Source organism: Trachurus trachurus (genome assembly GCF_905171665.1).
Source record: "Trachurus trachurus genome assembly, chromosome: 19".
Taxonomy (NCBI): domain Eukaryota; kingdom Metazoa; phylum Chordata; class Actinopteri; order Carangiformes; family Carangidae; genus Trachurus; species Trachurus trachurus.
In genome coordinates, this window is record NC_139913.1 from 18,833,896 (window position 1) to 18,861,809 (window position 27,914).

The window sequence follows — 27,914 nt, forward strand, 5'->3', positions numbered from 1 at the left end:
GGTGGCTCACTAAAAGGCATGTGTGTCCATCTCCCACAGAAGCTGCAGAGACTCTGATGGAAACTGAGCCCAGAGACAGAAAGAGAGAGAGAGAGAGAGAGAGATCATCCGTTTGCAATTCACAGGCCTTTTACACAAGTTTGGAAAGACCCTGAACTAGTCTAACCAAAGATATCTGGAAGTATTTACAGTTGCATAATTAGATCAGTGGCTTAAGGCTGCAGTGGAAAATATTCGCAGCACATTGTAATGACAGAGAAAGAGGAGAAGAAACGTCTGGACGAGCGCTCACAAAACATGGGCACACACATTACACCACAACCAGCTAATACCGCAGATTTAAAAATAATTAGAGAAGGGAGGGCGTTTTATATTCCCACTGGTGTTTTCCTCCACACGCCTCTTTCAGAAAATGATTAATTTAAGAGTTCAGGAATGTGTGTTGACTGTTTAGTCTTCAGCTTCCCTGGGTTGTAACCCCTGACCCGACCAGATCACCAGAACACCTCTGACAAGCATCAGACATCTGCTTATCTAAACCGTAGAGGATACGAGGAAGGAGCAGGAGCAGGAGCAGGAGCAGGACCGGCCTCCCTATTATTCAAACTCCCTCCTTTCATCCGTCACAGAATCAGACTCCACTGAAAGGAGACTTCTTTTCCGTCAGTGCAGACTCAAACAGGCTGGACAGGCATTTCCTGTGGGTGGGACCTGAGAGCAGAGACATTCTTGGGCCAGGCACCTCCACTTCCTGTCTCTGTTAACATACTGAAAGACACACTGTCTGGACTGGACCCCCGGCCCTGTCTTTATACACTTCAGTCTGCAGTCTTGCGATGAAGTTCAAAATCAAAGACCGCTGATGTCGCATGTGAACAAAAGAGTGAGAAGTGTGAGGTTTAAGTGTTAGTGCACAGATGGTGGAAGGAACAAAACCTAACAACCTGATGTGAGATGGAAGAGTGTGAGCTATCATGTAACCCCCACTCCACTCACCCCCCTTCTCCCCTATTACTGTTACTACAGTATCTGTGCCCCTCTATGCCAACTGTTATATCAGTCTGTGTGAAATTAGGTCATTTAATTGTGGCGGAACATTAAGATTATGTCAGGGATGTTTTCCTCTGTGTGTGTGTGTACATGCATGTTACAAACACCATGGGGTGTTAGATTAGGTGTGACAATCAATTGCTATCCTCCCAGGGGTCAACAGCTGCACCAAAGTGTTGGTATTTGACAGCTGGACCAATTTGTAGAGGAATGTGAGAGCACACAATAGATGACGTTGGTGTGTGTGTAGGAGGTTCTTATCATTTCATACAGATATTTGATAGATAATTGTCATATGTATGAACTATAGGCTACATGTAGATGTGACGACAGCACCATTTTCAAGCTGATAGGAAGTCCTTTTTGAGAGTCTCACATTCTCCTCATATAATAACATTATGAGTAAAAACATGTATCATTACATAATGTATCACATGAACATGATACATTAGTCACATAATGTATTTTATATGATGAAGTGACATATTGTGTCCATTGATGGGGAAAATAAAGTCTCTGAATAATAACACCAGGTTTTACAAATGAAAATGTGAATCATTACAAATACCACTGTCTGATGAAAATATGAAAGGAAGTTGTCTCAGTCCTTTGACACAGCACTGAGGGGCTCTCATTAGGGTTGTGTTGTATTTGTGCGACTGTGCTGCCCTCTAAAGGCTGAACGAGACAACGACACAGCTGCAGATCTGTCGACAAACCCATTTATTTAATGGTGAAGCACGTTTCTTGTTGAAACTTGTCACTCTGGAAAGAAATGAAAAAATTCAGAGCGTGTCTCAGGAGAGCAGCCTCCAACACGCATCCTCTTTGGTCCTCGACGTAAACTTAAGTGCTATCAACACACCTGAGATGAGACACTGAGATGTGGTTTTTTCAGGGTTGGCTCAAGTGGTGCTAATTTATTATGGTGTACATTTTCTATTTTGTCTCACAGAGTGAATAGAGAAGTGCAATCTGCTCAGCATACTGGAATCCTGGCCTGTAGGAAAAGGACATAACAGAAATGCACAACTCATTATCTTTTTATTGAAAAGATGCAAACTTCTGTTATATAATCTAATAAATCTTCTTTTTTAAAGGAGACATATTATGCCCCTTTTCCACAAATTAAAATATTTCCCCAGGTGTCTTAAAGACAGATTTGTGACACGCTTTGGTCAAAATACCCCAAGGATCAAACATCACAGCTCTTTTCGTACTCTCAAAACAGCACCTGTTCAGAACGGCTGGTCCCAGGTAGGGGTGGGGTTATGCAAATTTGAAAACTAGTTACATCACTGGAAGACAACTGAGGGAACAGCTCGTAAAACCACGTGGATTTCAACCTAGGGTGTCTGCACATGACAGATTTTTCGTCAATTTTCGCTTTTTGTGGGCTGGAAGGCAAGACAAACACCCAAATATATGTTAAAGAGCCTTCAAGAAGTGATATTTCCATAATATGACTCCTTTAATAAAACACTGCAAAAAGCACTGAATCCTCAATTTTACCCTAACTTTCATTGATTATATAAAATGGCATTAGTCGTGACTTTGACAGTCAGTGATCCGATACTCATTTAAATCAATTTCTGACTTGGCACTGCTCTACCATCATCCTACTTTGTCATTGAGGCAAATATGTTGTTGTGCTTTCCCACTGTTATGACCATATTTGATTCATATATACAGCTTGTTTGTCTCTACACGTATCTTACCGCCCAGGTGTCTCCAGGATGAGCGGGATGTTGTCCAGCCTGGGCTCGTTAACAATGTCACGGAAAGCTGGGATCCCAATGTGACCTTTACCAATGTCTTCATGGCGATCGAGATTGCAGCCCAGTTTACCTGTGTACCACAAAATAGATAGAAACAACACAGACAGGGTTTATCGACTAACATGCGAGAGGTTAGAATATAGAAGAACAATCCCAGTTTGGTTTACTGGGAGAAGTAAATCAGACAGGATTTTTTTTTTTTTTTTTTTTTATTTACAGTGCAATCATTTTCCTGGCTGCACCTTTGGAGTCATTGAGATGGATGGCTTTAAGATAGTGGAGTCCAACTTCCTGGTCAAACTTATCGAGCATGGACTTCACTCCTCCTTCTACAGCCAGGTTATATCCTACAACGACAAGAAGGAAAGAAAAAGAAACAACACCAGCGGCCATATTAGATACCCTATGAAGATAAAACTCATTTTATGTTTGAATATCAAGCATAAACTTTGGTTTTTGGGGAGGAAATGGTGCTGCACACCATCCTGTTTTAACTGTGCTCTGCTGGACAAGAAAGCCTCTGGTTTCACTTACCTGCTGCAAAGGCATGGCAGGTGTCCAGACACACTCCAATTCTGGTCTGGTCTCTCACTTTGTCTATGATGCTCTTCAGCTCGGAAAACCGACCACCCAGTGTGCTGCCCTGACCGCTCATATTCTCCAACACTGAGCCAGCGGAGAGAGGAAAGGAAAAGAGCGTAGGAACAATTTGATACACCGATTTAAATAAGTCACACATCCCTCATCCCACCACAACACCTGATACACTCTGATTGTTTTGGCTGAAGCCCAGCCTGAGGGCACCGTTTGCTACTGCTTCAGTGTTTCTTGCAGGCATATTCCTCTGCAGTGTATTCTTGCTACACCAGTGGCATTTGGGGTATGCGAGTCAAAAAGAGACTGTGGTTGGTCCCATGAATCACAAATGATGCAGAGCAGCAGCGTCGACTCGAGCCTGCAGCAGTTCTGCACAGTTGCATGTTAATGCAGTGGTAAATCTGAGTTGAGGTGGTTTCACGTTGAGATGGCGGTGATTGATAACTTCTGACAGTAACATATTAATCCTTGTGAAGAGCTTTAACGCCTATTAAAAGCTAGTTGCATTTATGACATGCAAAGGTGTTTAAACCACTAACTAAATCTGTGTGCACTGAGCTTGGCTCTCAAACACTCAATAAAATATTGCCTTGCAGAAGGCGATTATTCCATGGAAGTGTTTCAAGGTCACTGTTTGTGAAGTTTCTGTTCCTCATTGCTAATGCACTTTTCCTGTGTTCACCAAGTCTCATTGCTGTTGTACTTTTCTCTCTCTCTCTTATGCCTCTTTGCCGGCAACCGCCACATCAGATATCCATCCCATCATCGTTGACCCAATATCTCAGCGATGCCTTGAAAACTTCTTCAAACATGGTACTGTCACTTGGGTTAATGGATGAAAGGATTTGGAGGGTTTAAGGTCAAGAGAGTGATGGTCTCACAGTGCACACATATGGTCTTATAAAGCCAATATCTCAGTAACACCTTAAAGGAACTTCTTTAAATTTGGCACAAATGTCCACTTGGACTAATGGAGTTATTTATTTTATTCTGGTGGTCAAAAGGTCAAGACCTCACAAACACAATGTATCTGTAATGCCTTGAAAGAATTACATTCACTTGATTGCAATGTGATGAGTTATCACATTTTGGTAGCTTAAAGGGATACTTCACCCAAAATCAATAACTCACCAATTTTCTACTTAACGTCATGCCAAGGGTTCGGAGAACTTTCTGAATTATCAAAACGCTTTTGGAGTTTCGGGGGGGTCCAGGATTTTCATATAATGGCGGCTGATAGCGCTCACTTTTGAACCGTCCAAAACACACTCTATGAAACATCCAAATACCTCCATAATGCTCGTCCGTACTGACCCGAGTGTCCTGAAGCCGCAACATGAAAGAGTTGTTCGTAAAAAAAATAATTTGATCTCTGTTTTTAGCCTTGTTGCAGTAGTAGCTCCCAGCGCAGGATTCGCTGCGAGATGTTCGTTCGTTCGAATTATTGATTTTGGGTGAATTATCCCTTTAAGGTAGGTCAGGGTCGCACTGACCTCACAATAACATGATTCCAGTCTTGTGAATGCAATTTCTCCAGAACTTCTCAAGATCATCCGTTCACAACCTGAGACCTAGGCTGAGTGGTGGAGGCATACCTGTAACCACAGCAGGTGTTTGCTGGTGAGCGTGGTTAATGGCCTCTGCTATCTTGCCAGCACATTGCTCATTGGTGATGGTGTCCAGGGTGGAGCCGGGGTGAAAGTTGTACAGGGTGAGGCCCAGGAGGCTGCAGCGGTTGAGCTCATCCACCAGCATGGCTTTGCTCTTCTCAAACACTTCTGGGAGCATCATGTCAAAAGAGATTTGGGAAAAAATAAATAAATGCAACACAAGGGGGGAGGTATAACTGAGAGTGTGAAGAAGGATGGCATTTGATAAGGAAAATCCATCCATGGATGACAAACCTGGTTTAGGAGATCCACAGTTCATCAGGTACGATCCATGAGGCACGACGTGAGCCGGGTTGTACCCTTGAAGGGCGAGTTGCTCCTGAAACTTGGCTGCAGCTTGCAGGTTTAGTGCAGGTCTCGTCCATGACCGCTGGGAGCCCAGAAACAGAGCAAAGCTTCTGCCCCCTAGCTCTGTGCTGTGCTCGACTGCTTTCCATATCCCACCTGCAGACACATAAGGAAGTAGTGAGTGGGTGAGTGAGTGAGTGGATGCGTGTGTCTATAATCACGTAAGGTCACACTTGACTTTACCTTGAATGCTAACATGAGCTCCAATGTATTTCTTATTTCCATGGTCCTCCCTCCTCTTGGCTCCTCTCTCCTCAGCCTCCTCTCCTTCCTCCTTTTCACCTTCCTCAGTTTTCCTTTTCCTCCTCCTTGGACCCATGCTATCAAGATAAAGTAATGAGCAGCATTTGTGAATTAGATTAGAGGCAGATTCTTTCCCCATTTATCAACTCAGTATAACCACTCCAGTGTTGGGCTCCTTACATTTAAAAAGTAAATAGCTAGTTACTACTTTCCCCAAAAGTAACGGAGTATAGTAACAGAATTATAGCTACATTATAGCCTAAAAGTATTCCTCCGCAGAGGAATACGAGTTGGTTAGTTGAGTTCCAGCTAAAAGGCATTTTTTCCCGACTAGTTGATGGACTGGAAAAAAAGAAGTGTATGCCTATATTGAACGGGTCTATTTTTTAAATGGGACAAGTACACATTTTATTGTTAGAAACGGTAACGATGTTATAACCTGGAAACGGTAACTTTTTTTTTGAAAAAAGTAGCGCCGTTAGTAACGCCGTCGGTTATCCCCAATCAATCACTGATAACTTTAAACAGGTGTGTTTGGGGGGACTGGCGGCCTGCGTAAAGCATGTGTACTTGTGTAGTAGCGGTGCTAAATCTGACTGTCAGAAGTTTATGAAGGTCAAAAAGCGTATTTTATTATGCATCGCCCTCTCGGCAGCTCCGCCAGTCACAGCCTATGGTCACAGCGCCTCCACGCAGCCGCCACTGGGCCATTGGAGAGAGACGCTTCATACTGAGCAGCAAAATGGCCGCCCGTCAACCGACTGACTCCACAGCGCTTTGAAATTTAAAATCTTCTGCACATTAGGGTTTATTTACACTATTACAACGTTAGTACTTATTTACGAAAACCAGTAGCTTATCACGCGTGTTTTTTCATCGTCTGCCACTTACTTGACTCTCCGCTCAGGCGTCGCTGTTCTTGTAGCCTCGACGAATGCCTCAAAAAGATAAAAAAAAAAATTCGCACTGAAGCACTTTAGCCAAGCTAGCTAGCTAGCACGCTAGCTATTCTTCATATGTGATTCTCGAGGTGAGTAGCTGGATATGTGCCTTGTCATTTATAAGCATTTTACCACGCCATCACCTGTGTGCATGCAAAAAAAAAAATCAGTGTTAACGTAATGAAATACAAGGCTGCTGCAGTCAGGCTGGCTGTCAGTAGCTGAGCTCACCGAGCCGTTAGCAGTAGCCTCGGTGTTTATGGCTGTGTTAGCCGAGCACGGTGTGTGTGGCCCGGGGCTCGGTCTATGTGCTGTCCAGGACCGCTGTGTAAACAGAGCAGAGTAGTTTACGTAGATTGGTCTCATTACCTTCAGCTTGTCAATGTGTGCGCTGTTTTTCTCTCTCTAATTTGGGTAAAAACCACTCCTTAATGTTAGCTAACGACGAAATATTTCACCAGCCGCTGCTATCAAAACTGTCGCGTATATAAACTTGAGAGCACTGTGACTATTTCCGTTTATACTTGACTTGTTTTAAGCAGCCACCACGGTATTTTTTATTTTCGGAGGAGGGGGCAGCTTTGTGAGTTTTTTTGCTCAAGAAAACTGTGATCACCGTAGCTCTAGCTCGCTCGCTAAGTTAGCTGCTGCTGAGCTAACCAGGTAACATTAGCCGGTGTAGCTTGTATCGGGGTTTGAAGGGTAGCTGGTCGGACTGACTGCAGATCTGACAGCAGCACGTAATAATCAGTGTATCTCCCTCCTTGGCTTTCTGATCCGACGGACGGTAAATCAGGCGCTTCAGGTCAGGTAGGATGTCGGTTTCGTTTTCCCTAAAGCCAAGATTTTCTCCTCCTCCTAGAAAATGTTTTGACACTACGCATACACGAAATCAGCCGAGGACGGACACCATCAGGGGCTGAGAAGTTCATCGAGTTTATGCATTAAAACCGTTTGTTCTCTGTCAAGTTATCACACGGACGATATATACGTATACACATTTCGAGTTTCGACACGGTAACAGGAGCTTGAACGTCCTGTGGGGATATACACTGCTGATTATACTCTGCTGTCTTAGATCTGCGCTGTGCTGGCTACATTACAGTTGAGTGACAACATTTCTAAGCCAATTAGACTGTTAACGCCAAGTTAAATGAACAGTGAATGCTTTCCCATTTTCATTTTCTTCAAGAAATAAATCTACTCATGTCGTTAAAGCTCCCAACTCAGCCTGGAAGCCACTGCATCTTTGCTATTGTTGAGGGGTATTAGAAGAAAATTACAATGCTTTGTGGATTTGTCTATATCATCCTGCTCAATGATCCTGTAAAGATGATGCTAATGACAGTGCATTATTTTGTATTCTTGGATTGCACACATCTTCTTGTCTCAGCTGTCAAAGAGCCTAACCCTGAAGATTTGCTCATGCTCCATCTTGCAAACATTAAAGCACAAGCATGGGTTACAAACCTTCAGTGGCCGGTTTCCTTAGCCACCACATGCATATTCAGGCAGTCTGCTGACTAGATGAGCTGGCCGACTAATTCAAGCCTCTTGTAAACCGTCTGCAATCTACAAATGTGATCAGCTTACAGAATTCTGCATGAGTCTGACAGGGATAATTACTGTGTTTGTTGCCCACATGTCCAGCCGTATTCTTAGCTGTAGCACCTGATGGCTGATCCATCCAATCAACTGTGTAGTCCATTGTCGCTTAAACACATGGAGGAAGGCTCACATGGCCATGTTACTTATGTGATGTGGACCGTTGCCTTGATTTAAACTGCAGTCATCATATACCATTAGTCTGTGTTTTTTAAGCAGTGATTTACGTTTCTGTTAAAATACACGACATGTACAAAGAAGCACTCCTCTGATTTTCAGAATGGATAATGTGTGGTGGTCACATTTGGTCTCTTTTTTTTCTAGAAGAAAGGAGTATCAGGACAGGAGCGGTAGTTCATGGAAGACAAGAAAAGGAAAAAAGACGACAAAAGGAAAAGGGAAGCCTCTCAGAAGGTGAGCATGTTCATCTTGTCAGCTGATGAGGTGTCCTCAGCAGTGATCTTGGGTCAGCTATGTCATCACAATTAAATAGATTTTTTATGCTTGGTTAAATTATGCTTTCGTAACTAAAATACCGGCAGATTAGCTGGCCGGCAATCCAACAGGTCCAAAGAGACACAGCTGTCTTTTAAATAGCAAAAACAAATAGATTTTCCAGGTAAGTATGTTATGTTTAAGTTTTTGTTTGGTAGGGCTTGTGATTTGCATCTGTTTTCCACAGTTACAGTACTTGCAAACCACATCTGGGCTAAACACCACTGGACAAACATGTTTCAGCACAGTTGGGAGTAAATCACATTATAGATAGTTTGGAGAATATTGTTGGCTGTAATTACGTAATTTGGGGTAATTTTGGAATGTGTTAAGATCCTCAAGGATATATTCATGAGCATTTTACATTTACAGAAAAAGAAAGTTGTCACATTACTCTGATTTTAAGAGCTTTCTTGAATATAATATTAGTTTGACCCCCAAAGAGGACATAGAAAGGGAAATGTCACACTTTTAAACAGAGGGAAAACCTAACTTGACATGATAGAGCTCATTTTGTTGTCTGGTTAAGTATGCCACTGCCAGTGATATGTACTTGTATGTATCGTTCCCATGCTGTCTAAAGCTATCAAATTGATTTTGATTGTCGTGAATTATGTGGTAAAATGAAAAGGTGATTCCACAGATTGCTGTATAAATTGTGGTTTAGTTCAAATTCAGTGGAAATCGCTTAGAATGTTCATTGTAACACTGATCAACCACATATATAGGTCAAAAAGCTTGGGAGAGAATTGTTCCCCTTCTGTAGCTGTTTAAATAATTTGTCTACTGCAATCAAATAGTCTGCTTACAGTTTGCATTGTGTGGTGTTTCTTGAATGACAACATAGTTGCAGACTAACTCTGCAAGCTGTCATGCTCTCAAAAAGACAGCATGACAGCTCTCAGCTCTCTTTTTGGACTGCCACATCATGTAATGACTGTCCCTGTCTGCTCTCCCCAACATAAGGTCAGGTTGTGTGAGTAGCTGTACATGCACTTGCTGTGTGCATTCATGTGCCATGTGATAACTTACCTACTCTGGCTCGGTTAGTTATTTTGTGTTGTGTTCATTCCTGGTCTGCTTACGGTTTGCGATTGCAGTACATAATTACTGTCCCCATTCTCCCACAGCAGTGGGTATGTTACATGGGTGTAAAGCTTTGACCCAGGCTTGGATCAGTAGACAGTAGTTTTTGTAATCCTAAAATCAGTATCACAAAGCTGTCAGTGTCATTTCTTCATATTTTTTTATCATAAATATACAAATGTGGCAGATGGTACCAAGTGGGGGACAAGTCAGTCATTCACTCAAAACAGTCATCTGCTTATACTGATCTATTTACATGGATCGACATGATCATTGTAAGTTTCCATTGTATATATTTGTTTTTTGAGGAAGACAGAATGGTGGTAAAATATGATTTGTGTAAACTGACTAACTTAGATTAAGAGCTGAAGTTTCCCTGTTTGAAATACGAAACTGATATGATGGGAAGAAGACCAAACGTTGATGTTCAGATTACGTCTGTCAGTGTTAGCAGAACACCGTTTAACACGTAGCAAGTCTCAACAACTACTAGATCTTGAATGTGAGGAATTATTCGTTTATTATCCAAACACACCTAGACTCTGAGGTTTTTTTTCTTCCTCTAAACACAATCACAGTTTGATTCTTGTAACCCTATGTTGTCTCATGTCTCATTCTTGCTGTATTCACCTCGTTTCAGATTGTGATTTACTGAGCTTTTAATTTGAAATGATGTATTTTTGTCCCCTCTCTGATGCTTTTTAAAGATTGATTTAGCAACTAATGTGTTTTTTCTCTTTCTTTCAGGTTACAGAACAAAAAAACAAAGGTAAGCAGGACAGGGCCGACGTATGTGTAAATGGTTATAGATGTTAGATGGTATGTTCACCAAATTTCATCTAGTTTTCTTCTGAAACTCGTTCCTACTCTCAGTTTTAATGCATGCTGTAGTTTTGAATAACACAAAGGCTTAGAGTACCATTCACAAATACAAAACATCCGTATCAGGGAAGTCTTTCCTCTCCTCACCTATTTTCCACTAAAAATATATTCAGATCTACAGAAGATTTAACTGCACTGCTTAACCCCCCCACCCCCTGTCTCTCTCTCTGCCTTCCCATTGCTGCAGTGCCAGACTTGACCAAGCCGGCGTCCACCCAGTCTCCTGCCACACAGAGCAGCTCTGCCTCCCCCAGCCCTGGACCCACCCCCTCTGCCTCTCCATCCCCAGCCACCTCAGGCCCTGGCAGTGCTGCCACCCCGTCACAGGGCGGCAACAATGCCAAGCGCCTGGCGGTGGCCAACGGACAGCCCACCTCCACCACCAGTTCTTCCTCCACCGCTGGCGGCCCCAGCGCTGCTGCAAACAGCAGTACAAGTAGCGGAGGCGGAGCCCAGGCGCCTCAGCAGCAACCGCGCTACATGCCGAGAGAAGTGCCGCCGCGATTCCGCTGCCAGCAGGACCATAAAGTGCTACTGAAGAGGGGTCAGCCGCCACTGTCCTCCATGCTGCTGGGAGGGGGAGGAGGGGATGGCCCGAATGCAAACATGGCTGCTGTCTCAGGTAAGTGTCAAGTTTGTCCAACAGCATATTCGGGACAAATCGACTTTGCTTATGTGTTATTTTAGGATGATTTCTTTTCTCATTTCTGTCTTTGAACCTAAAGTTTCTCTTTTGCGGGATTTGCGTTTTCAGATTCTGGTGCGGCTGCCTCCTCATTGGCCCTCACCTCATCATCAGTTGCTGCTTCTACTACTACTTCTAATTATGCAAATTCCATGTGGGGGGCGAGCTCAGGCAGCCAGACCTCCTCTCAGGGCAGGGAGAAGGTGATTGTTGATGGCAACGACCTGGAAGAGTGGCCTAGCATCGCTGGCAATGATGGGGGAGGAGCTTCATTCACCAGGGTTGGGGGGGGCAGCAGCAACAATGGAATGCCTGTGAACAGCAACAGTGCCTCTGGCAACCAATCCTCACCCACTTCCTCGTTCTCTTTGCCCAATGAATGTATGCAGTCGTCCAATGGCGTGGCATGGGGGACGGCTGCCTCCCAGGGTCATCTTGGAGGAGGGAATGCAGTAGCTGCAGCTGGGCCTCTGCTACCACAGCCCTCCTCACTTTCCAAAGCCTCCGCTGTGCCCGGGAGCCATGATGCCAGTGGCCCCGTTGACGGCAGCAGTGGGATTCCAGGTGCCAACTTCAATCCAAATGCCAACCCTTCGGCCTGGCCTGCCCTGGTGCAGCAGGATGGGCCTGCTGCTGCAGGGGAAGGAGGTCCGTCTTCCTTCCATCACCAGGGCCCTGGAGGGTCTTTGTCTGCCAACAACTCTGCTTCCCTGGGACTGGGAGGCGGGGCAGTCGGGGTGCTGGGGGGTCACCCACCTTTATCTGTGAATCAATCAAGCACCCATCAGCACCAACTTCACCAAATGCAATCCAGAGACAGAGAGATGGGAGGGGGGAAGTGGGACAGTGAATCAGCGGGACCAAAAATCGCAGGGGGGGAAGGGATTGGGGGAGGAATGGACCACGGTGTGGGAGGAAGCGGGATGAGTGTGGGAGACCACAGTCTCGCCTCCTCGTGGAGAGGCCAGCCTTCTTTCCCTGCAGCTAACTCCAAAACGGGTGCCTCAAGGACTGACGGATGGGAAGGGGCTGGAGGTGGCACAGGGGGATTCGGAGCTGCTGATGGGGATAATGGGACCTCGAGTTGGGGGTATCCGAGTTCCACCAGTGGGGCTAACGCTTGGGGTAGTGCTGGAACTGGGGGAAACAGTAGTCAAACCTCTGGGGTATCTCAGGGAGGGTGGGGGTCATCGGTAGGAGGGGAGAGAGGAGTTTCTGGTGGTGATTGGAGCGGAAGCACCGCTGGAATCGGAGGCGCTAATCCAGGAGGAGAGGGAATGGGCGGAGCCTGCAGCAGTAACAGCAGCAGCAGCGGGGGCAGCACAGCTGGCAACCCCCCCACCACCTCCTCGCCTTCCTCAACAGCCACCACTATGACCAGAGTCTGGGACAATCAGAAGGGAGAGGGCGAAACTGGGGAGTGGGGCGGAGGAGTCGGAGGACAGGGAGCGAGGGGAGGATCTTCATCCAGTGGCGGAAATTCCAGGAACGAAAGTGGACCTAACGGCCGTCACAGTTGTCCTCGCCGTCCGGCACCTAACGCTGAAGCTGCCTTACAGAACCTGCTAAACCGGTCTGATCTGGACCCGCGGGTTCTGTCGAACACAGGCTGGGGCCAAACACAGATCCGACAAAACACGTCCTGGGATCTCGATGACCACAGCGCACAGAGTAAAAGTGGATTGTCATCAGCTGCATCAAAGCACCCGTCGTCTCATGGTGGTTCTTCTCAGTATTCTGGTGCACCCAGGACCCAAATCACTGAATCAGCGGGTCCAGGGGTCAACCCTTCCCTGGCTGCATCTGCTGGGTCCTCCGGAGAGGGGTGGGAGAGCAGCAGCAACAGTAGCAGTAGTGGGGCCTCCGTGTCTGGGAGAGCCCCACCACCTTCAGGCCCCAACATGAGGAGTCTCGGCGTCTCACAATCTGGACCAGTGACCACAACAGGACCGAATATGGGGTCAGGGGTAATACCAGGGCATAACCAGCAGGTGAAGACTACAGGCTGGGGTGGGGAAGGGATGGGCTCCGGGGATGGCCAGGAGACGAAGGGTTGGGGTAAAGAGGAATGGAGAGACAGCAGTAGAGGAGGAAATACAGGAGGATGGGGTGATATCGGGCAGCAGAGTGAGCCAGCGAGCGGAGGCTGGGGAGGAAATCAGGAGGAAAAAGGGGCAGGGGGATGGAAAGAAATGGGTGGGAATGCAGGAGGAAGTGGGTGGGGATCAGGACAGAAGGTCGGGACAGGTAGGGACTGGGGAGAGCACGAGTCCAAATCAAACAGTGGAGGAGGAGGGGGATGGGAGGACGACAGGAAGAATGGTGGCGGAAACTCAGGTGGGGATTCAGGTGCGGGTGGTTGGGGAAGCTGGGACGACAACGCTCCCCGGAGAACCTGGGGAGCAGGAGGCACAGGGGGAGGAGGGAGCGGAGGAGGGGGGATGGGGGTCGTTGGGGGAATGGGGTCCAAACCCCATCAAAATTGGAGCGGAGGAAACAAAATGCACCAGATGCCAAACAGCCAGTTGGGCTCCATCACAGGCCCACAGGCACAACTGCAACAACAACAATCACAGCCCCGCAATCAGCATCCACAGCTGCAGCAGGCGTTGGACCAAGGGGCTATGCAAGGGGGCGGGGGGCGGAAACCGATCCCTCAGGCCCAGAATCAGAACCAAAGCTCAGGCTGGACCTCGGGGCCCATCCCCAGCGGCCCCGGAGGAAGTGGAGGTGGATCTGAACCGAGCGGCTGGGAGGAACCCTCGCCGCAGTCTATAAGCAGGAAGAACGAGATAGACGACGGGACATCAGCGTGGGGAGACCCGACGCGTTACAACCACAAGCCGGTCAATTACTGGGACAAGAACAGCGCCCCGACTGGCCCGCAGCCACACGTTCCGGTTCAGGCCCAGCAGCAGCAGCAGCAGCAACAACAGCAGCAGCAACAACAACAACAACAACTACAGCAACAACAACAACAGCAGCAGCAGCAGCAGCAGCAGCCGCCGCAGCAGCAGCAGCAGCCGCAGCCGCAGCCGCAGCCGCCACCTCCAATACAGCAGCAGCCCAACAGGCAGGCTGCAGGGCTCGGAGGTAACAGAGACTTCAGCACTGGCCACGGACCAGGGAAAACTTCATCTCTGGGTAAGAAACGTACACCTGCTGTGTAAAACTGTGACTGCAGTGAAGGCAGGTCAGGTGAAGACGGTTCAGTCGTAGATAGTGATGGCTCAGCATGCATGAAGTCCACTGTCTTTACTTTCAAGGATATTAGTCATCTTAGTTTTTTGATCTTCAACTGTGTTGCCAATGTGTGTTTTCAGGACCATCAGGTTGGGGTGGTACTCCTCCAACTAGTCCTACAGTTGACAATGGCACATCAGCATGGGGGAAGCCTACTGAGGCCCCTACTGGGTGGGGAGAACCTGACAATGCTGGAGGAAAGACACCGGGCTGGGGAAACCCTTCTCCCAACCCCATCAAATCTGGTTAGAAAAATCTAATACAAACCGAAAAGAACTGTAGTTCAAACGAACAAACTGAGATTAGATGATCTTACTATTTGAAGGTTATATTGGCCAAAAGAGACATGATGCATAGCTTAATAGTTGCTTTAAAAAAGTGATTTTCATTTCTGTTTGTCGGCAATAACTGTGACTTTTTCCCCTGGCAGGTTCCAAGTCTATGCAAGAGGGCTGGGGGGACAAAGACGGCTCTGTGGCAGCCTCGCGTCATTCAAGCTGGGAGGATGAGGAGGAGGCAGGTGGCATGTGGAACAGCGCCGGCTCCCAAGGAAGCGGCTCATCTTGGGGACAGGGAAGCAATGGGGGCTGGGGTCAGAGTCACACTGGGAAGAAGCCCAGCAACAAGGTGGGTTCCTGGTGGGGAAAATGAATATTGATTTTAAGGGAGATGTATGGGTCCAGTGACCATGATACACTTGAATTATGTTAGTTACAATTTGAGTCTAAGGTTTCTAAGTGATAGTTTTTAAGTTTATAAGATTTGTGCACTTTTTGTCTACAAAGTCCAATTATGTCTCGGACATTTGATGTTTTAAACATCTCTGAAATGAGCGAAGCTGAACTTGAAGTAAAGGTTGAAGGTACTGAAGTTGGGGGTTGGGTTGGGGATAAAAGAAATTCCACCTTTTTATGAGGCAAAGTTTTCTGTTAAAAATTCTTTGAGCCAGTAAAATTTTAATGATCTTTCTCTCACTTTGTATTTGACTCTCAGGGTCCACTGAAGAGCAGTGGAGGAGACTCATGGATGAACCCCATCAACAGACAGTTCTCTAACATGGGGCTGCTGGTAAGACAGAAAATGTCTTAGCAATTTATTCATTGCCTGGATTTTATTGTGGAAGGGCAAAGCAGGAAATGCTTGATGATATTTTTTCCATCTCTCATTGTAAAGACAAATTGTACAGGTGTCTATCAGGCTGTTTCCTGAGTAAGTGATGAGGGCTCTGTTACTGATGGTGGTCATTATCTTGATGGCCTCTCTTTCTGTTGCACAGAACGATGACCCCAGTGGCCCCAACATCGACCTTGCTCCAGGGTCTCTCCAGGAGAAGAAGATGGAAGCTGAGAAAAGAGCAATGGGGATGAACGATTACAATGGAGACATGAGAAAGGGAGGAAGAGGAGTAGGAGTAGGAGTAGGAGGAGGGATGGCTTATCGTCCGCCTGGTTCCAAAGAGGCAGCACCTGGGGACACTGGGTCCTACTACGACAAGGTAACGTCCCACCGCCGCCTTCGCAGTCTTTGTCTCTTACGTCTCGTCTAGATGACATTTTGTCCTTTATCACTATTCTTTATTTCCTCTTGTGATTCTACCTTTTCTTCCTGGTCTGCCCCATTTCTCCTTGTCTCACCCCTCCTTACCCACTTCACCACCACTCACATTGGTCTGCCCCTGGCTGTCACTCTGACAGTCCTTGCCTTTGACCAATCAGGATGGGTGCCTTGGGGAGGAGGGTCCTTGCTCTCTGTACTCACCACCCACTGTCTACAAGCCCCATTCCCTCTTCAACCACACTATCCCCTTTAGACAAGTAAGATAACCACTCCTCCTGTTTCCGTCCTGCCATCTTTACACTAGATTGTTGTAGTTGTCTGTGTTTCCTACGTTAGTTATCCTCCCACGTGTTCCTCTACTGGTGTGTTGTTGTTTTTTTATTCTGTCTATTTCTATGATCTTATGGATTTTCTGAGGTTTAATTTTTCCATTTTGAATCACAGGGCGGTCACAGTATCTTTGGCAGCGGTGGAGGGATGGGTCAGTCAAGACACCAGCCAAGTGTCCCACCCATAAACCAGTCCCCAGGGATACGAGCGCAAGTGCCTCATCAGTTCCTGTCACCTCAGGTGCATAACATGCTGATGACATGTGTCTTACTTTGTGTTGAAATAGGAAGTGACTGGGTTAACAGTCTGTACAGTTGTACCGTGAGTCATCCTTACTGTTTGTGTTTGCAACCAAGTAACCAACAAAAGAAACTGAATTACTTCAGGTTGGAAATTTTAACTTTTCGCTGTATTTATGTCTAGTTTCGTGCTTGTAAGGGAAATCTCTCCTGTTGCTATGATCAGCTGGTGTTCAGCTCTTAGAAAAAACTCACAGGAGGAAAGGAAGCCAACATTGTGCTGTTACTGTTACAGCCTATGTTGGCATGGTTCAGATTTTCAAAAAGGAAAAAATAGAGAACAAAAAACTCACGTGTTAAATTTTCAGATGAAAATTCAATGAATTGATTTTGGAGAAACCTTTATTTGTACAGTGCCTTCAATGTAGATCAACACAAAATATCCAGGTTGTGCGAATCTCAAAGACTTTGTGTTGTGAGCTCTTTATGTATAACTGTCTATTCTTCTATGAGCTTACACAGCGTGGTCTGCTGGCTGCATGGCGCCTGTTAGTAGGTGCAGGAGCAAGACTGCATAATGACTCTTCAGGTTGACATTGATCATGTTTCCTCTTCACCTCTAAAGAATAGAAAGGGAAATGCACGTCTCGTCCACGAATCGAATCAATTTCATTCACTCTCGTCATTGAAGTCACTTAACACAGCTAATGAGAACATGAAAGAGAGTCAATGTTAATTGGGGAGGGGGGGGGGGGGGGGGGGGGGGGTGCTAAGCTAATGTGGTTGCTCGTGGTAACAGCACCAAAGGGTTTCTGTGGTAACAGGCGTGTCTTGTGTTGTGCTTGTCTCCAGGTGCCAGGCTCCGTGCTGAAGCAGATGCCCCCTCCCAGCGGGAACATGGGGGGTGTTGGCGGCGTAGGAGGAGTGGCAGGAGTTGGAGGAGTCGGAGGAGTCGGAGGAGGCGTGTTCCCCCCACAGCTGTCCCCCCAGCACCTCGCCATGCTCAGCAGCATCTACCCGCATCACATTCAGTTTCAACTGGTGAGCAGCAGCACGATACATCTCAAACCTACGGAGCAAGACGAGATTTCACCGTCCTGGGCAGTTGGAAAATTTCACGGTTTCGTAACAATGAAAAATGTTTATGTGCTTTTCAGAACTGTTTGCACAAAGTTGAAAAATATTCTCACCCAGTAATTAACATTTAGGTGGGAAAATATTGATTTTGTGAATTCAAACAGTGTAGAAACCCTCTTAGCAAAATGTCCTCAGTATATTTATATATAAACTGACATGGTAGGATCATACTTACTCGAAATTTATTCCACCAACTTCGCTAACTCTGATTTATTTTCATGAAACAAACAATGGTTACAGCTGTGACTCACCGCCCAAATATTTAGATAATGACGTTTAGCTCCAAGATGAGCCAAAAAACACTGCACTTGGTCTGCATAGCATTCAGTTGACAAATGGGTTTCTCAGTGTCAAGCTAGAGTTCGTGTCTCTGTTGCCATCACATTCCTTTTTTTTTTTTTTCATTTGATGTTTCATTTTGTCTGTATTTGTTCAGGCTTATCAGCTCCTTCTCCAGCAGCAGCCACAACAACAGCAGCAACAGCAGCTCCTGCAAAACCAGAGGAAATTCACGCCCAACGTGCGGCAGCAGGCTGACCCTCAGCAGGTGCGTACACACGTGCAGGAAGTGTCACTCTTGCATGTCACTCGCTGCTTTGTTTCTTTTTTTTTTCCTTCCATCTTCGAGGGACTGACTCTTGGTTTTTGTTGTGTCTCTTCAGTTGGCCAGGATCATGGCAGTGCTCCAGCAGCAGAGGCAGCAGCAGCAGGTCGGGGGTTTAGGCGGCAGCTCCAAACTCTCCCCCTCCCACCATGTTGGAGGTGGCTTAGGGGGTCCTAAACTGCCTGATCCCCTGCCCCATCCAGGCCTAGCAGGATCTGTGGCTGACATGCACCAGAAAACTCTAGGACCATATTCTGGTGAGTCATTGTTCCCAGGCTGCTTTTATTAAAGAAAAAAAGACATTATGGTATAGAAACCCACTCATGCCAATGTAGTGAGCATTTAGTTTAGCAGTGTGAAACATTTTCACCTTGGTTTTCTTTTTTATTCCAAATATGATACTGAAACATGATACTTCCAATCACAGAAATACAATTTACCTTTTTTTTTTTTTTTTTTTATGCATATGTATGCATACATAGTCATATATATATATATATATATATATATATATATATATATATATATATATATATATATATATACACAAATGGAAATGACAAAAAAACTCTGATAAGAATGTAGAAGAATATAATTATATTATAAAGTACAATGTAATGAACGATGAACAACTCCCCCACTATGCTCATCATGACCAATAGACATATACTACTGGTTATTTATGCATTATAAAGTTAACCTTGTTTTTCTGAGTGCACCTAAGGTTTTCTTCAAGACAAATGTCAAAACATAACAATCCTCTTCATGTTGGTCTCTCTTCTTTGTGTCTCTTTATTTGAACAGGATATGGTTCTGGGGTGAACCTTCCAGGTCTGGACCTGGGTGGTTCTGTATTGGGGGGGCCGGGAGGCATGAAGGACCTAGGAGGTCAGCAGTCCCGCTTCAAGTGGATGATGGAGGGTCACTCATCTCCAGACACATCCTCCCCCGAGAATCCATTCCATAAAAATGGTGAGTGTGGTTGTTTTTATTTTTTGTGAAGACATGGAACGAATGAGTGTTGAAGCAGATTGTGTTAATGAGATTAGATGTGATGTCGCACATCAAGGTGATTTGTGAACCCATCTGTCGCTCAGTGATGTAACAAACATTATCATGACCCCCTGACAACCTCCCAGGTCCTGTCACCCCCATCAAGATGCCAGGCGGCTCGCCCTACTCCCAGTACGACATGATGGTCGACGGGCTGGGTGACAACTGGCATCGCACCCCTGGAAAGATGGTTACCAAGCCCACTACCACACCCAGCTGGCCCCCTGGTACGTGACGATGTGAAGCTGACGTGAAGTTTTAGATAAGGCTGTAGAGAAAAGAAGTGTTTTCTCTCTCTAACCCTGAAATAAGTAGCAGTACTGACCTGTGGTGTTACTGATGTAGACGAGTTCACAGTGGTTCAGTTTTGTCTTATTGCTCCCTTACATGCAAGGCACTTATAGCAAACTTAGTGTTTGTTCTGACTTTACAGAAGTGTTTGTTCAAACATCATCCACACTATAATTTAACATTTATTCTTATAAACTTTTTTTTTTAAATAGCTGTACTGTTTTCTGGTCGGTGATTTATCAAATACCCCCTCAGTACAAGTCTGGGAAATTTCATGGAGATTTCCTCCTTTTCATATGTAGTGAACTGGCTTCAACAGACCTCATGTGTTTTCCTCCCTCAGAGTTCCAGCCTGGTGTACCCTGGAAGGGAATTGACCGCGTCGACCCTGAATCTGACCCCTACATGACCCCAGGGAGCATGATGCGAAACACAGTGTCCCCTAACCTCAATGATACTGAGCACCAGTTGTTACAAGATAATTCAGGTAAGCAGTGGTCTGACCATGTGATGTACAATAGTGTCTTCCAATCAACCGAATCAAAGTGAATACGAGAGCATGGAGCCACCTCGGCTCGATACTGTTGAAATTGGACAGGCTATTTTGGACGCCTCAGCTTTCAGAGGCAAAAGTTATTTTATTTGTCACAGAGACAGTGTTGTCTTTGGCAGCATGACTCACATTCAGAGCATCTTAACTGCTTGGATAGACATGAAAAACACCTTGTTAAATCATCAGAAGAAGAACTGTCATTGTGCAACTTCAAGGTAGACGATAACTAGAATTCCTAGAATGTGTGCTGGCAAGGAACATCCAATCATCGTCTATAACATACTTTGGAAAGCTGAAGTTCACAGAGAAAATTGAAAACAACAGTCTTGAGCTTGAAATCTGTTCATTTTTAGATTGTAGGTCCATTTTTGCCTTAAAGAGGAACTATTTCTGTTGTTTTGCTAACCCTCCTCCTGGCCATGTGCGTTTTGTTTACAACGAAGCCGGCAAGAAAGCAATCAATAGAGCGGTACATAATGTTATATATCATATACGATGTTACAATGTGTATATTTGTGAAGTTTTATCTGTCATAAACAAGAGGTTATGGGGCGCATTTGTGTCCGGGTGCCACAGAGACGAGAGCTGGGTCGGAGGCACTGATCAGCCAAGAGACGCTAAATGGAAGGCAGAGAGAGAAATCTGCATAGTTCCTCTTTAATTCAGCATTGGATGTCTTGTTGATCTTGGCACTCTGACTGGTCTCTCCCTCATGGCTGAAGTTCACGGTTACAGAGAAAACACAAATTCTCAGGAAGAAAGATAAAATGATCTAAAACTGGTGTCAAAATCACACATGGTCTGTGAGAGGGTTCCTTTCCTTGGTCTGTGACATCAATCATATTGTTTGAATAAAAACCTCAAATGGGAATGCAAAGTGAAGAAAAACACTTCCTGAACCAGTGACCCCTCCCACCACACAGCTCTATAGAAACTAGAAGTGTCTTAGCCCATAAACAACAACTCCATTACTGTGAATGGATTCTATTCATTGGAGTGATATTCAGTTGATAAGTGATTTCTAACACAGTTGGTTGTTGGCTTTTCTCCAGATTCCACCCCTCCCCTCAACACCTTGCTGCCTTCACCCGGTGCCTGGCCCTACAGTGCCTCAGACAGTCCCCTCAACAACGCACACAACTCAGGTAACCAACCACAAGCACACACATGCACACACTGTCAGCTGAGCCTGATGTGATAATGATTGAGCCTGAAATAACTCACTTGATACACTTATTTGAGAATAAAGTTTTTATAATTTAAATTTTGCTGCCTTTTGGCTAGTTTGTAGTCGGATTGAATGCACCAAATTCTGTATAAGATATTAGAAAATGTCAAAGGGGAGGAAAAGACATAGACATAAACCCAATATCTCTATGTTGTCTTTATCCTGCTATGATCTTGATCTTGTTTATCCTGCTATGATCTTGTGTGGTTAACTCTGGTGAAATTACATTAACCTGTAGACGACCACTGAGCTCCCTTATTCACTTTCCTTTCCCCCCACAGCAAAGTACACAGACTACAAGACCAGCTGGCCCCCAGAGCCTATTGGACACAAGTCCTGGAAAGCCAACCGTGGCAGCAGCCAGTCCCAGCTGTCCCGCCCACCTCCAGGACTAGCCAGTCAGAAGCAACCATCGCCTTCCCCATGGTCAGGGGGAGCCCCTCGGTTGGCTGGAAGGGGCTGGGGCGGTGGCTCCAGCACCACTGGTAATGTGTTTTTCATGTTGTTTTAGTTACGAGCTTGTCCCTTTTCTCAGCGCTTGTTGAAATATTGAGCTGATTTTAAATGTCCGCCAGAGATCAAAACAACTGGCTCTGATTGCTGAGAAACAACAGAGCACTCCTTTGAACTCGAGTCCATTTATATTTGATTTGAAGAGCAGCCAAGCCTCAGTTAAAGTACTGGGGGAAAGTTATTCATCATTTATTACATTTGAGAAGCCGAGGGGAAAACGAGGAGAGAGGTTGTGTTTACAGGGACTGTGGAAAACTCACTCACGCTCACTCACTCTCTGTCCTCAGGCTCGACCTGGAGTGACAGCAGCTCCCGAGAAAGCTGCTGGTTGGTGCTCAGCAACCTCACACCACAGGTACACACTCACATTGTACAAATACAACTACTGAAACTGCTGCAGAGAAAACACTCAATGACATTTTATAGTTTTCTGTAACTACTCCCATCTCTGTTTTGTCCCACCTCATGCATGCATTCATCATAAACAGGCACAGAAAGTGATACCACATTGAAACACAAATTCACCATACTCCATCCTGTTTATCCCTGCAGATTGATGGCTCTACGCTGAGGACCATCTGCATGCAGCACGGCCCCCTGCTGACCTTTCACCTTGGCCTGACCCAGGGCACAGCTCTGATTCGCTACGGCTCCAAGCAGGAGGCAGCCAAGGCCCAGAGCGCACTCCACATGTAAGACCTGCTGCACTGATAACATCGGCATATTATCACCCTCATGCCTGTGTGATGAATACAGCTGGAGCCAGTTAGCTTCACTAGCTCGGCTCGGCCCACCAGCACCTCAGAAGCTCATGATTGAAAAATCTCTTGTCTGTTTTTAATCTATACAAAAACTAATCTTATAAATGATAACTAGCCGTTTAACAGCAGTGATTACAGGACTGTTTTCTGACAGGTAACTAGGAGAGACCCCTGGTCTGGTGGAGTAATTTTTACGTTTACTTGTTTGGACGGATCAAATAAATGATAAAACATTATAATCACTGAATTTCAGACATGCCGGTAGGTGGATTCTACCTTTAGACAGAATCAGACCAGCTTCCCCTTTTTCCTATCTTCATGTGTAATTTTGGTCAACTTATTCATTACGTAATAATAATAATAATAATAACAAGACATAATTCAAGTTGTTAACTGCTAAATGTTTTTTAATATTTACTAATAATTGTAGCAATAGATCACGTGTCATAAACTCATTTATTCAGCAGTCAGACATTGTGGTTTGTTCAGAGGGGTTATTAAAACATTTTAAAGATCTTTCTGTTTCTATGTCCTCTAGGTGCGTTCTGGGTAACACCACCATCTTGGCAGAGTTTGTGAGCGAGGACGATGTGGCTCGCTACATTGCACATTCCCAGGCCGGAGGAGCGGGCAGCGGGGGATCCACCGCCGGCTCCGTGGGCTCCGGGCCCACGGCAACCTCTGTGGTGGGAGCCAACAATAATGGAGGAAACTGTGAGAGAGGCGGAGCGGGAGGGAGCGGTGGGGTCGGAGTGGACGGAGGGCCCATGGCCGGAGGAGCGGGCAGCGGGGGCGCCGGCCCCTCCAGCTCCGGGTGGCAGAGTCTGGACAGCACAGGCAGCTCATCGGACCAGTCTGCCGCCCAGGGGCCCGGGCTGGGCATCTTCAGCCAGTGGAGCAGCAACGGGACCGGGGTGGGCGGGGCCGGAGGCGTGGAGGCCGCGAGGCAGGGCCTGTGGGGCGGGATGGGAGGGATGGGCGGGATGGGCGGGGCGGGGTACCCCAGCAGCAGCCTCTGGGGCTCCCCGGCACTGGAGGATCGTCACCAGATGGGCAGCCCGGCCTCGCTGCTGCCAGGGGACCTGCTTGGCGGGGGGGCCGACTCCATTTAAGGGTCTGACTGACACACACACACACACACACACACACACATAAACACACACACACATATTTTACACCCAAGCTGTAAAACATATATCACACTCTGTACTTATTTACACGCACAGATGATGTGAATTAAAGCTACACTGGTCACCCAACATGCAGAAAGACAAAAACATTCATACGACACACGCACACAAACACACACACACAGGCTACATTCAGTACATGCACATTATTTTCACACATACACATTAAACCGCTTAACTTTAAATGAAGACAACAGTAAAACTTGAACCGGGGGAAAAAGGTGAAATCCATAATTCAACTGGATAGCTCTTTGTCTTTTTACTCCAAACCCCACCATCTGCATTCAGAGACCCAATCACTCAGGCATGCACTGTAGACAGGCTCAGCCAGAGTCGTACATGTCAACAAGTTTAGCTATTGCTGTTTTTAGTGTGCCACATTTTTTTTTCTTTTGTATTACTATTTAATGGTCGAATCTCAAAAATTCAGACTTGCAGACTGAGCCCTCGTAGACCTAGCAGGCGTACTTCTGAGTTCTCATGTTTGGAAGCTTGAGAGTGGGAAAGGATCTGGAGTTTGTAGAAAATTTGGGACGGCGCCACACTACTGAGTCAAATGGACGATCAGCAACCTATGAGATCTGGAAAAGGAGTGTTTTTTTAGGTACCGACACCTCTACCTTGGTGGAAATATGCCATCAACATGGGACCCAGGGTAAAAAAGAAAAACAACAAAAAAAAAAACAAAATCGAAACAAAAACAACATTAGCCAAACTTGCACTATATGCCTTTGGGTTTGTTGTTGACACATCCTCCACAAATCCCTCCATTTTTGAAACAGAGCTACAACACAACTACACAGACCTTACTGGACGACTAAATGTTACAACAGCAGTGGCCTTGGCTAACACCCAGCGGCCGCCCACCCGCCATGTCAGCAGCGTCACACCTTCTCATCAGTTACACACTGCTCTTATATTTGACAAGCAAAATTGTATCTCCTTGTTGATGTACGTCGGTTGTTTATCATTATATTTTCTGTTTTAAAAGAAAAGAGAAATGTGTGAAACTTTGTGGAAATCCAGAGATGTCCTCTTATTTTTTTCTTTTTTTTGTTTGCCCTTCAAACACTGACCTCGCTATTGTATTTTTTCTTACTCAAGAAATCAAGTTGGTTATTATATATTGTCATGATGTTAATGATGACTAAGATCACTTATTTACTCGCTGTACAAGGTGCCCTCCTGCCTGCCTGTGTGTGCATGAAAGGAGTGTTGACGGTATGACCGAATGGAGGAGGATGCGATGAAGATGATGACGATGATGATCGAGAGTGTCTGTGTTATTGCTACAATGTTGAATGTTTTTTTTTTTTTTTCTTTCTTGTCCATGAGAGATTCATGAGAAATGTGGTGTGTGTGTGTTTGTGTGCTTGCTTTCTTTTTGAACACTTATCTGCTCCAGTCAGGGAAGTGACTCGATGTTAATCTGACAGCTTGGATTTGAGAGACAGGGTGCGTTTGTGTGCGTGCATGAGTGAGAGTGTGTGTGTGTGGATGTATACACATGTTTGCGTGCTTGACTGACTGTTGTGATAGCTAAAAAGTTCAAAAACATTGGCACTATTGCATATGTCTCTTAAGTTGTGTGTTTTTTTTAGCAGCGTTTTGTTCCTGATTGTATTTTTTTTTTTTTTTTTTGTTCTGTCAAATGCAATAAGAGAATATTTTGTTTTTAAGACGAAGCAACCAACTGAAGGCATTTCTGTTAAAGATGCCAAATCCTACCATACCAAGCTGAGCTGGAACAGTGTTTTACAGACACGTTAAAGACATTACATATGTTTTACTGTTTGTTATTATGTATCAATTTAAATTAAGTCAGTCTTTATTATCACTCCTGTTCAGGATGTTTTCATTTATTTCAGATGTTACAAAAAGGAGAGGAAATTAATTTAAAGCAGAAAAGAACAAGATAATAAAGGTTGAATTGAAGTCTGTGGTGGTTTGTTGTTTGATCTGTGTGAGTTCACAAGTTGGATGTTCAGTATTCATAGCACAGTGTCTTTTGCAGTCTGTCTATGTGTAGTTAGCAGTGCTGGAGAAGATCATGATAGTGTGAATACTGGATAACCCTGATTGTATGTCTCATTCTGTTGTCTGTTTCTACGTTTTCATCTCTGTGTTTTAGGTTGAGTAGGTAATGGAAATAACTTGTCCACAGAGGCTCACACTGGGCAGGCGCTGTGAGTATCCATTGCTGCTGATGAAACAAAAACAGCTATACATGTCCTTTTCTTCACCTTCATCCATGAAGCAGTGGTCAAAACAGAAGTAGAAGTGTTTCATGTGTGAACAGAAAATGAGGTTGAGTTGATGCTTTAACGTCATGTTGCAAAACAAGGTGATGAAAGCCGAGGAAAGAGGCCAAGGCCGATTTAAAAATATTATTTTATTTAAGGCGCATCAGATGCAGAGGTTTTTCTATGGTGTTCTGTCATTTTGTGTTTTCATGTGAAATACTGTCTATGTTCATGTGGACAGGGTAAAATAACCAAGCAGGAAGCTGTTGTATTAATAAATACCAGTGTACTGTATGATCATCCTAAGCTGTTAGCTAAGCTGTTTTTTTCTGGGACAACAGGAGATGTTTTCTTTACTTCACCCTCTCAGTCCATGTGAGGCTAACGTGTCAGCATGCATCAGTGTGAGTGCAAGACATTTTAGTCTGACAGACATGAGATTAATTAGCAAAGCTGTTAGCCTTCTTTTATTAAAGTTAGTAAAATGATCAATGTTTCTATACATTTTAAACAGGAATGTTGCTTTTTCTCAATGAATGTATTCTTAAAGGTCCAGTGTGTAAAAATGAGGGGAAAACAGTGACATCTAGCATTCTGATTTTATTATTTATCAACATGAAACTCTTGAAACGTGCTCTCTGGTTGGCTGTATTTTCCATTCCGTACAAACATGGCGGTGCAAGATGGCGATACTCTCTAAGCAAGACCCTTGAATATATAAAAGAAGAATTATAAGGCTATGAAAACCAAACAGATTTTATTTTATAGCGATTATACAAATATTTCCATTGGTAGTATATTCAGATTTTGCCAATAAACCATGACAAATATTACACACTGGACCTTTAATTGTTTTTTTAGAACTTTCCTCTTGGTGCCAGGAGACAACATCAGATAGGTTTTTGCTATCCCAATAGGATTGCAAACAAAAAGTGGAGCATCAAAATGGACAGCTGGTTAGTAATGGGAAGAGTCAAGAAACAGATAGTCAACAAATCCACTTCACTTTGTCAGTAGTTATCACAGGTTTTCTTACGGTGGCCCTGAGGGGTCAACACGCTGCAACTTAAGAAAACACCTGCAGACACAAACGCACTCACAACCACTTTTTTTTGGGACTCAGACAAATGACAGACCTGGCTAAAGACAGAGGCTGACCCAACAGTACATGTTAACATACAATAACATCTGAGATGTGATATGGACATTTTAATAAACCAGCAAAACCAACATGCTTTCAAACACCACTAACATTTTTCCGTCTTCACCACTTCTCAAGTCAGGAAGCAGTGAACCAGATCAGGCCCTGCAGCCCCCCACACGTTTTTGTGTCCCCAGAAACATTTTTGTTGTGTTGTGGCTTTGTGTATTTTCAGGTATTATGACTTTTTGCAGCAAATGTGCTGTCGAATTGATTAAGTTGTTCTTTGAATTTTTATATCTTTGCATATGTTTTCTTAAGTTGCAATGAGTTGAGCTCTTTGGGCCACCATAGTATAATGAATGTGTTGTAAAAAAAAAAAAAAAAAAAAGTTATGAGATATGAAGTCAGTTTTCCTGTCAGAGCCACTAGAGGGAGCTGTTAACACCAG

General features: G+C 45.0%; 2 protein-coding genes across 3 annotated transcripts; one reads left to right on the forward strand and one right to left on the reverse strand.

Annotated features, from left to right (window-relative positions):
• Nucleotides 1-1,901: 1,901 nt before the first annotated feature.
• LOC311003252 (putative endonuclease 4) lies at nucleotides 1,902-6,715 on the reverse strand. Its single transcript, XM_083994961.1, has 8 exons — nucleotides 6,578-6,715; nucleotides 5,627-5,763; nucleotides 5,330-5,539; nucleotides 5,021-5,203; nucleotides 3,363-3,494; nucleotides 3,071-3,175; nucleotides 2,769-2,898; nucleotides 1,902-2,050 (listed from the first exon to the last, which is right to left on the reverse strand). The coding sequence occupies exons 2-8, from the start codon at nucleotides 5,760-5,762 to the stop codon at nucleotides 1,990-1,992; spliced, it is 957 nt and encodes a 318-aa protein (XP_083851087.1). The 5' UTR covers nucleotide 5,763; nucleotides 6,578-6,715; the 3' UTR covers nucleotides 1,902-1,989.
• tnrc6ba (trinucleotide repeat containing adaptor 6Ba) lies at nucleotides 6,415-26,014 on the forward strand. 2 transcript variants are annotated; one of them, XM_083994953.1, is made up of 22 exons: nucleotides 6,415-6,716; nucleotides 8,557-8,646; nucleotides 10,561-10,582; nucleotides 10,883-11,317; nucleotides 11,450-14,524; nucleotides 14,704-14,868; nucleotides 15,054-15,250; nucleotides 15,617-15,691; nucleotides 15,900-16,118; nucleotides 16,318-16,437; nucleotides 16,625-16,750; nucleotides 17,602-17,790; nucleotides 18,323-18,433; nucleotides 18,549-18,747; nucleotides 19,295-19,462; nucleotides 19,630-19,770; nucleotides 20,178-20,321; nucleotides 21,440-21,532; nucleotides 21,897-22,100; nucleotides 22,416-22,483; nucleotides 22,681-22,820; nucleotides 23,428-26,014. In XM_083994953.1, the coding sequence occupies exons 2-22, from the start codon at nucleotides 8,590-8,592 to the stop codon at nucleotides 23,999-24,001; spliced, it is 6,522 nt and encodes a 2,173-aa protein (XP_083851079.1). In that variant the 5' UTR covers nucleotides 6,415-6,716; nucleotides 8,557-8,589; the 3' UTR covers nucleotides 24,002-26,014. The 2 variants fall into 2 exon arrangements, with proteins under 2 accessions (XP_083851079.1, XP_083851080.1); XM_083994954.1 differs by lacking the exon at nucleotides 16,318-16,437.
• The last annotated feature ends 1,900 nt before the right edge of the window (nucleotides 26,015-27,914 follow it).

Coding starts and splice junctions, on each gene's coding strand:
- LOC311003252 (XM_083994961.1), bottom strand. CDS start 5,762: ATGGGTCCAAGGAGGAGGAAAAGGAAAACTGAGGAAGGTGAAAAGGAG. Junction 3,495..5,020: donor AACACCTGCTGTGGTTACAG/GTATGCCTCCAC, acceptor CCGCTGGCTCAG/TGTTGGAGAATATGAGCGGT. Junction 2,051..2,768: donor ATCCTGGAGACACCTGGGCG/GTAAGATACGTG, acceptor CTTTTCCTACAG/GCCAGGATTCCAGTATGCTG.
- tnrc6ba (XM_083994953.1), top strand. CDS start 8,590: ATGGAAGACAAGAAAAGGAAAAAAGACGACAAAAGGAAAAGGGAAGCC. Junction 17,791..18,322: donor ATCACATTCAGTTTCAACTG/GTGAGCAGCAGC, acceptor GTATTTGTTCAG/GCTTATCAGCTCCTTCTCCA. Junction 19,771..20,177: donor CACACCCAGCTGGCCCCCTG/GTACGTGACGAT, acceptor TTCCTCCCTCAG/AGTTCCAGCCTGGTGTACCC.